This window comes from Oratosquilla oratoria, chromosome 41, assembly GCF_046742065.1.
Source record: "Oratosquilla oratoria isolate Oo_2021 chromosome 41, ASM4674206v1, whole genome shotgun sequence".
NCBI classification, from domain to species: Eukaryota; Metazoa; Arthropoda; class Malacostraca; order Stomatopoda; family Squillidae; genus Oratosquilla; species Oratosquilla oratoria.
Genome location: NC_134817.1, coordinates 19,916,174 through 19,926,173, shown reverse-complemented (window position 1 = coordinate 19,926,173; position 10,000 = coordinate 19,916,174). Strand labels below are relative to the sequence as shown.

The 10,000-nt window shown below is 42.9% G+C and overlaps 1 protein-coding gene across 13 annotated transcripts in view; it reads right to left on the bottom strand.

Moving 5' to 3' along the window:
* Positions 1 to 10,000, bottom strand: part of LOC143021011 (uncharacterized) — a 599,497-nt gene that overhangs the window by 12,984 nt on the left and 576,513 nt on the right. For 11 of the 13 annotated variants that reach the window (XM_076178117.1, XM_076178118.1, XM_076178121.1 and 8 more), the window contains 2 exons: positions 7,079 to 7,231; positions 4,168 to 4,271 (listed from right to left, as the gene is read on the bottom strand). In XM_076178117.1, coding sequence (XP_076034232.1) covers positions 4,168 to 4,271; positions 7,079 to 7,231 — 257 coding nt within the window. Of the gene's footprint in view, positions 1 to 1,305; positions 1,335 to 4,167; positions 4,272 to 5,308; positions 5,351 to 7,078; positions 7,232 to 10,000 lie in introns of those variants that run through there. The other 2 variants (XM_076178125.1, XM_076178129.1) reach the window with 2 other exon arrangements.

The following is a 10,000-nucleotide window of genomic DNA, read 5'->3' as shown; positions in this document are numbered from 1 at the left end:
GAGGAAAATGGGGTCAAGGGGAAATAATAGGTGGGAACTCATGAATTAAGAGAAAAAAACATAGAAATGTTATATAGTTATTCATGAAAAGAAATAAAAAACAAACAATAAGTAATGAAACATATGATTCGATGTATGTGTGTGTGTGTGTGTGTGTGTGTGTGTGTGTGTGTGTGTGTGTGTGTGTGTGTGTGTGTGTGTGTGTGTGTGTATAGAAAAATAAAAACTGACCATCAAGTAACCATGACTGAGTTCTTGTGAATAAATATATTTTGGTTCTTTGTCACGCTCCGTCACAAGATGTCAATCATCATTAATGATATTTAAAATGATCGAAAAAAATCACTAGCCGTGGTATTCTTAAGAAATATTTACTTATATGAATCTTATATAAATCCTTAGAAGGAAAATATTACATAAAGAATTTTTTTTTAAGAATACGACCGTAAGAATCTTATGTTGGTATCCATAAAAAATTCTTTCCTTATATAAATCTTTCCTTTCCAAGGATTTATATAAGATTTCTATAAGGAAATATTTTTTAAAGAATACCACTGTAAGATTTCTTAAAAAAAATCTTTCCTTATATATTCACATAAGAAAATATTTTTTCTCAAGAATACCATCGTAAGAATATAACGGTGGTATTCTTAAAAAATTCTTTCCATATATAAAAGTTTTCCCTTCCAAGGATTTAAACAAGATTTACATAAGGAAAGATTTTTTTAAGAATACCGCCGTAAGAATTCTTTAAAAAATCCTTTCCTTATATAAAGCTTTCCCAATAAGATTTATATAAAGAAATATATATCTTTTAAGAATACCATCGTTAGTCTCGATGAGATATGCATCCTAGTGTCGCGTACGCATTCGCTATCTTCACCCTGAAATAAATCAACCTAAAAAAAAAAAAAAAAAAAAAAAAAATTCCTAAAAAAGAAGAAGAAGAAAAAAAAGACATACATAAAAAATAAAAGATAAAACACCATACTGCAATAACATGCATAGAACGAAAAGGGGGGATCAGAAGTATAAATATGATAAAGTCGTTTTCGTTTATATTTTCGTTCACTCGAACGCACATCAACAAATCCAAGAACTACACGACAATAAGAAACATGCACAAACAATATCTTCTACGTTTCTATGATCGATCCGAGTGAAACGCTTGATTAAGCAATGCAATCACATAGCAGCAGTGCGTAATAAGAAAAAAAACATAAAAAGTGATCAATAATAAAGATGAATATGGAAGTACCGTACACAGAGAATATACGTAGGGGGCAATAAACACTTAAACATTACCCTTTATACTAAAGTCTCCGTTTGGCCAACTAGAAAAAGGGTTGAAACATATTATAACACGACAAGTTCAATGGTGGACACATCTGATTGGCTGGTGATGGGATAACAACTCAACCACTTAGAGACATGGACATTTTTTTTTTAAAGATTTTAATTTTCTCAACTCATTCAATTAAAAATTCTCATTCATCACCAAATGAAGTATATAAACACCATGCTAAGACTTTTTTTTAAAGAAATGGGTAAATATATATATATTTTTCAAGGAATTACGAGCCACCGGCTGGGCCAGTCCCAGCTTTGCAGGGGGCTCGGCCCTAAGCCCTTATTCTATATCTACAAAATGAGATAAGATTTTTTTTTCATCTCGTTTTCACAAAGACTTAAAAATAACCAATGAAAAGATCTCACAATTTGCTTTAAAAAATTGTGTTAGTCGATGAGACAACAACCTATCTACACACTATCGGGGACACCCATCCATCCCTGAAACATGCTACATCGTAACTATCGACAACATACATTCTTCTTTGGCTATTGTTCAATATACTTCTATAAGGAATAGTTCCTTTATAATAAATACTATTTATTTTCGAGAAAACTGTATTGGTATAAGGATAGACAATAATTCCTATACTATTGGTTCATAATGAGTCCGCTAGAGCACCTCAAAGACTGACAATAACCTTGGGGAAAGAGGTCATCCACACACACAGAAAAAACTTAGATAAGGTCAAATGACACTTGACTAGATTACAGCCCAGCACATGACCCACTAGCCCTCTAGATCTAGAAAATTACGGTAGATGTGCAATATATTTATGTAAACAAATACGAACGTAAGTGCACATGTACGTACACACACACACACACACACACACACACACACACACACACACACACACACACACACACACACACACACAAACACACACACACACACACACACACACACACACACACACACAAAACACACACACACACACACAGACATACACACAAACACACACGTCACACACATGCAGAAACACACACACACACACACACACACACACACACACACACACACACACACACACACACACACACACACACACCTTACATTCTAATACTTGACCTTTGACCTATTTTCCAAGAAACTATTTTTTCTTGTTTCCTTTTCTTTTCATCCACTCATTCCACGCTGGAACATTTTATATATTTTGTTCTTCCACCTCTTCCTCTCCCTCCTACCTCTGCGTGACCTCTCTGCCCCCTCCCCCTACCTCCACCTCTCGCCTCACCCGAACACTCCCTCCAGCTGTCTGCCTCCTGTCTCCACCAGCTGTCTCTACTTTCGTCCCTATGTGTGTAATAGCACAATGAAACACACCCTGCGTGTACGCTCGTGTATACAAACGTATACACCCGTATACGCACACACGCACACACACACACACACAAACACATACACACACACATACACACACATACACACACACACACGCACACACACACACGTACACACTCACGCACGCACACACACATGCATACACACACACACACATGCACACACACGTACACACGCACACTAATACACACACGCACACTAATACACACACGCACGTACACACACACACGTACACACACGTGGGCGCACATTCCACCCGGAGGCTAAAGTTAATCTAAAAAATGAATCTCCCATTTCCTTGATTCCTTAAATTCCCCCCTCTCTCCCCCTCCCCCTTCCCCTCTCCCGCCCACCCTCCTATCTCCCCCTCTCCTTCTCGCTCTCCCCTCCCCCTTTTTCTTTCCTCTTCTCTTCTCTCTCTTCCCCTCCCCCTCTCTCTCCCCTCCCCCCTCTCTCTCCCCTTCCCTCTCTCTCTCCCCCTTCCCCCTCACTCTCCCCCTTCCCCCTTCTCTCTCTCTGTCACCCTCACCTATATTCACATACACATACATATTGATTTTTTCATTCTATAATGCAGATATATCCCTTGATGATCTTACCCACGGTCACACCTATATGATTACATGTTAGGCTCATTCCCTCCCGCTCCCAATGCACCTTTTCACAATTGAATTCTTCTTCATTTTACTATGAATGGGACCTGTCCCATCCCATCCCTGTAATGCCTTGCAGTACGAAAGGCTTGCTCAAGCCATTCTAAACCCACTTGGTCTCATTCCGAGGTTTATGACAACCCAGGCCTGACAACGGGGATCAGATCTTGTTTCCCCGAAGTCACCCCTTCTCCCCGGCTGTGACCTCTTCTCTCCGCCTGGATTCTTTTCTCTTCTTCTCTCCCCCACTCCCTCCTCCTTCCACCTTCCCCTGCCCCCCGGGGGAAGGGAGGGTAGACTCTTGTCTTCCTTTTCTCTCCCCCTGGGGAAAGGGAGTTTCTTTTCCTCCTCTCCTCCCCCTCCCACCCTCCCTCGTCCCCTGGGGAAGGATGGACTCATGTTTTCCTTTTCTCCCTTCCCCCTGGGGAAAGGGAGTCTCTTTTCTTCCTCACCTTCCCACCTCCCATCCTCTCCCCGCCCCCTGGGGAAAGGGAGTCTTTTTTCCTCCTCTCCTCCCACTCCCACCCTCCCTCGTCCCCTGGGGAAGGATGGACTCATGTCTTCCTTTTCTCCCTTCCCACTGGGGAAAGGGAGTCTCTTTTCTTCCTCACCTTCCCACCTCCCATCCCCTCCCCGCCCCCTGGGGAAAGGGAGTCTTTTTTTCCTCCTCTCCTCCCCCTCCCACCCTCCCTCGTCCCCTGGGGAAGGATGGACTCATGTCTTCCTTTTCTCCCTTCCCACTGGGGAAAGGGAGTCTCTTTTCTTCCTCACCTTCCCACCTCCCATCCCCTCCCCGCCCCCTGGGGATGAAGAACTTACCCATGGTCTCGTCCCCGTATTCGGCGAAATCGTCGTCGTGAGAGGCAAAGGAATCGGCCTCACTCTGCACGGTGGCCTGACGCCGCATCATGGCGGCCATTTGTCTGTTCGGGGGAGGAAGAAGGCCACAGGCATTAGACAGGATACGGACAGACAGACAGACGTAGACAGGTACAGAAAGAAATACAGGGAGAGGGATCCGTAGACAGACTTATATATCTTATATTTAGGCAGATAGACAGCCTGAGTGGTGTCTTGGTAATGTACAGACAGGCAGACAGACAGATATGCTGAGACTGATATCTTGGTTTTAGACAGATAGACTGACGGGTGAGATGTCACGTCACAGTGGATGCGTGATGTGTGACGTCAGAGTTGAAAGAAAACGGTGTGGGGTGGTTGGGGGATTGGCTGTGACAGCTGGAGAAGAAGGATAGAAGGAAGGACAGCTGGTCCCCACACAGGGAAGGACCTTTCTGGGTCGTTGGGGGGAAGGTTCAGGTCCTACAAGGACAGGGGGGGAGGAGGGGGGGAGTGGGGGTGAGGGACAGACGGGGGGGGGAGTGGGGGTGAGGGACAGACGGGAAGAGGGTATAGGATCCTATGGATTGAGTTGAATTTACATTTAAAATACTCATTCTGTCTATCTAATTATACTTGGCGTGAGAACAACATAACTACCAAGGAATAACTCCCCATTCAAATTAAACTGCACCATAAGCTCCGCCCACATTCTTTCCTAAGAGGGCGGAGCCTGGGTTTACCTCCAGTGAAATAGCTCAGGGTGGGTTTGGGAGGCGGGGTTTACGCTCGAAAGTGGTGGAGCGTAACGTTTGCTTCTAGGGGGGAAAGTGGAGGGGCTTATGGAGAGAGGGGGTGGAGTTTGTACGTTAAGTTAATTTGTATGGGGAGGAGTCTACACGTGTTGTGAATTGCACGTGATAAGGAAGGAGGACATTGCCTACAGGACCTTATAAGTATTACTTATGGTGAGTGGGAAAGAAATATATATATATATATATATATATATATATATATACATACATATATATATATATATATATATAAAGATAGAGAAAAAGGAGCTAGAGAAGGAGAGAGAGAGAGAGAGAAAGAAAGAAAGAGAGAGAGAGCAACACGGATGTTGTCAACTTACACGTGATGCCAAGACTTGCGGTTCTCCCTGGAGGTAAGCATGGAGGGAGTGGAAGGGAGGGAGGGAGGGAACGTTTATCAAAGAAAACACAGAAAATGGATTATCTGGGATAATGGGCAAGAACCTTCGCCGGGTGCCCTAAGGTCTCCTTGAGCCTTGGAGCGATCCCCTATACTCTAAGCGGGCCCGTGGAAATAAGAGACTCACTAATATGGCAACATTCCCACGCAATCAGCTGGAGATGTTGCCATACATGTGAGTCTTTTTTTCTCAGGCCTACTGCAAGAGAGTGTAGTATCTCGATTACAAATGTGTTTTAGTGATTTTTTGTGACTGTTTTTATATGAGAGGGTGACGTTATAGAAACGTCATAACTACGTCACAATATATATATATATACATATATATATATATATATATATATATATATATATATATATATATATATATATATATATATATATATATATATAAAACTTGCCAACCTCAAGGCACACGGCATAGGAACATGTCTGCCATCATAAAAACGAAGATATTATATACAATATATATGTATAAATTCACATGTAATACATATTCATATATATGTATGATAAGTGTCACTGGCACTGTCAGTCACATATCAGTCATATGTCAGGCACATGTTAGGCACATGTCAGTCACATGTCAGGTAAGTGTCAGGTACGTGTCAATCACATGTCAGTCACATATCAGGCACGTGTCAGTCACGTATCAGGCACGTGTCAGTCACGTATCAGGCACATGTCAGGCACGTGCCAGTCACGCCTGTCAGGCACATGTCAGGCACATGTCAGGCACGTGTCAGTCACATGTCAGGCACGTGCCAGTCACGCCTGTCAGGCACATGTCAGGCACATGTCAGGAACATGTCAGGAACATGTCAGGCACGTGTCAGGCAAACGAGTGCCAGCAATGCCGACCGCCTCTGCTCCGTGACTTGACAGCTGTGTTTCCCCTTGAAGCAGCTTCGTCTCTTTACAGCTGTTACTTGGGGACATGGAGCAATGTACAGCGTCTCAATGTTCTGTACAGAGTAGGTTGTGCGGGGGGGGGGTGAATAACATTTTCTATTAATATTGTCTGAGTCAATGTTCAAATTGTCTAGCCTTAAAGTTGAAATGCCTGACGCTTGTTCAGTGCCAAGACAGTGAACAAGCGTCTCGAATGTGTGAGTGAACAAATCAAAGAATAGATAAAATGATATTTTATTCTAATCCTCTAATGCTGATGCTGAAACTGTTTTGAACTCCAAAATATTCGACCCGATTCGTATCAAGATACTGAACAAATGAACACAAGAACAAGTTTCCAAATAAGGCTCTCAATTTGAACATCAAAAAAAAGAAAAAAAAAATCACTACTTTTGCTCCAGCCTATACAAGATACTGGTCCAGTCCTCTCCACCTGATGTGTTTGGGGGGAGGGAGGGGCACCCTCCCCTTCAGGAATCCCGAGAGCTGGCCCTCGAGGAACAAGGAGGAGCTCCCCATCTCCCTCAAATTGAACCCCAAAACCTCGCCCTTGAGGAACAAGGAGGAGCTCCCATCTCCCTCGAAATGAGCCCCTAAACCTCATCCTTGAGGAACGAGGAGGAGCTCCCATCTCCCTCGAAATGAGCCCCTAAACCTCATCCTTGAGGAACGAGGAGGAGCTCCCCATCTCCCTCAAACTGAACCCCGACACCTCGCCCTTGATGAACGAGGAAAACCCTCTCCACCTCCCCCTCGAACTTACTGTCTCTGATACTGCGCCGTGAGCTCCTCCTCGACGGCGTCCTGCGGTCCCGACTCGACGTCGATCTGGTTCTTGGCCTCCATCTTGTCCTCGACGGGCGGCGGGACGTAGCCCTCGTACAAGGCCGCCCGGAGCTCAGCTACGCGAGCCAGTCTACGGGAGGAGAACGCCATTAGGAGAGGTGGTCACAGAATTTTATTTATTTTTATTTATTTATTTATCTATATATTTACTATTTATGTGTTTACTTATGAATGTATTGTTTATCTTATGTTTATTCATCCATATATATGTTGTTTGTTTTTCATTTACTTCTTATGGTATATGTATATATTTGTTTACTTATGAACATATTGTTTATCTTATGTTTATTTATCCATGTAATTTTTTTTTAATTTACTTCTTAATTTATGTATTTATCATCTATTTACTTATCTAGAATTTGTTTGATTTATTTGTTTATTCATTTGATTTATTTATTTATTTATCTATTATCCACTTATCTGTGCTGTGTATGTATTTGTTTTACTCACTTATCTATACATCTTTTTTAACATTTATCTATTTATTATCTATTTATATATTATTTATCTATCAACTTATCTATGTATTCTATTTATTTATTACTTATTTTTGGGGTGTGAGGAAGCGGGGATTAAATGAGGATATGGTTCTTCTTCCTGAACACATGGAGAGCGCGGCATAACTCTCGTGTATTATCACGGCCTGGCGTCAGGTGATTTTATTCATTTTAAAGAAAACCAAAGAAAGATCATGTAAGGACGGAATCACGTTTCGGTCGTTCCAGCTTTATTAAGTACATGACAAAGGATTACAAAGGAGAGCGTAACGACAGGAGCCATTTTGGTCCATAACTAGGTCTGATGAGGGTAAAAAAAAAAAAAAAAAAAAAAAAAAAAAATAAAAAAAATAATAATAATAATAATAATAATAATAAATAAATAACAATAATGATAATAATAATAATAATAATAATAATAATAATAATACATAAATAAATAAATGAACAAAATAAAATAAGTAAAATAAGAATAAAATAAATAAGTAAATAAACAAAATTAATTAATAGATAACGATAAATAATAAGCAAACATAAAAATAACAATAAATCAAGATCGATAATAAACGAATAAATAACGAAAAATAAACAGATAAGTAACCCTTGATCGGGGCGTAACAAGCGAAAGGCTCCGTCCTCACATTGATTTCCTTTGGATAAACTTGTCGACAGCAAACTTTCGTTTCCACACAACTGAAAGAAACCCACTCAGTATGCAGACACTCCTCAGCCGAATAAAATCGTCCGGGTACAGTTCTGAGTCTTTGGTAACGGTCACTGAGTTAGAGGGCTTTCAGGTGACACTAAGACCCCTTTTACACTAGGCAACTAGTGACCGTCACTAGTGACGGTCACTAGTTGCCTACCATTATTTTAGATTGAGCCTTTCACACTACGTCACTGCGGTTGCCCGGTTGCGCAACAGGCTATGGCTGTTGCCCGCTCCGGTAACAAGTGACCGTCACTGGCAGTTGCCGTCACCGACCGTCTCTTTTTCTTGACCAGCAAAGCCAACAGAAGAAGCACCTCCTCCATTGATGCCATTCTTTCGACTAATGAGATGATGAGAAAGGATTCCACAACTCGGTGACAGTCACTGGTTGCTTGCAGTTGCCCGAGACTTTCACGCTAGGCAACAAGTGACCGCCACTAGTGACGGTCACTAGTTGCCTAGTGTGAAAGGGAACTAAGACCACCTGGTCCATGGGAAGGCTGAGGCGGCAGCGGCGGCAGACCTCTGATCCTTCGGGAGGCGAAGCTATCCGAGAGGCGTCAAAGGCGAGCTTGTTTTGGCCGCCAAATGTAAACAACTTCGAGAGAAGGAGGAGGAAGAGGAGGAGGAGGAGGAAGGAGGAGGAGGAGGGAGGAGGAAGAGGATGGAGAGGAGGAGGGAGAGGGTAAAAAGAGATGGTGGAGGGAGTGGGAGAAGAGGGAAGAGAGGGAGGAAAGGGAAGGAAAGGCAGGAGAAGGAGGAGGAGGAGGAGGATTGTGGAAAGAGACGCTGGAGGAAAAGGGGGAAGAGGGAAGAGAAGGAGGAAAGGGAAGGAAAGACAAAAGAGAGAAGAGGAAAGGGAAGGAAAGGCAGGAGAAGGAGGAGGAAGATGGTGGAAGGAGAGGAAGGCGGGAGAGGAAGGAGGAAGAGGGAGAGAAAAAGAGGAAAGGAGAGAAAAAAGAGAGGAAAAAGGGATAGGGAGTCGGAGAGAGGGAGTCGGGGAGAGGGAGAAAAGGGAGAGGGTGGAGTGTGGAGGAGGAGGAAGAGGGAGGAGGGAGAGGGAGGAGGGAGAGGCAGGAATGGGAGAGGGTGGAGTGTGGAGGAGGAGGAGGGAGGAGGAAGAGGGAGGAATGGGAGAGAGGGAGGAGAGGGCGGTAGCCGAGAGAAATTACACATCCCATTTGATGCATAACTAAACCCCGTTTAAGAATAAACTAAACTAAACTAAACTAAGATAAAAACAAAATATATATAACAATATAAAGTCGAATCAAATCCAATAAATGGGACAGAGAAAAGTTGGTAAACGAAACCAACCAATCACCTGCGAAGAAGAAGGAGGAAGAGGAGGAAGAGAAAGAGGAGGATGAAGAGGAGGACAAGGAGGAAGAGGAGAAAGAGGAAGAAGAGAAGGAAGAAGAAGAGGAAGAGGAAGAGGAGAAAGGGGAGGAAAAGGAAGAGGAAGAAGAGGAAGAGAAGAAAGAGGATGAGAAAGAGGAGGAGGGGGGAAAGGAAGAGGAGGAAGAGTAAGAGGAGGAAAAAGAAGAGGAGGAAGAGGAGGACGAAGAAAGAGGATGAGAAAGAGGAGGAGGGGGGAAAGGAAGAGGAGGAAGAGTAAGAGGAGGAAAAG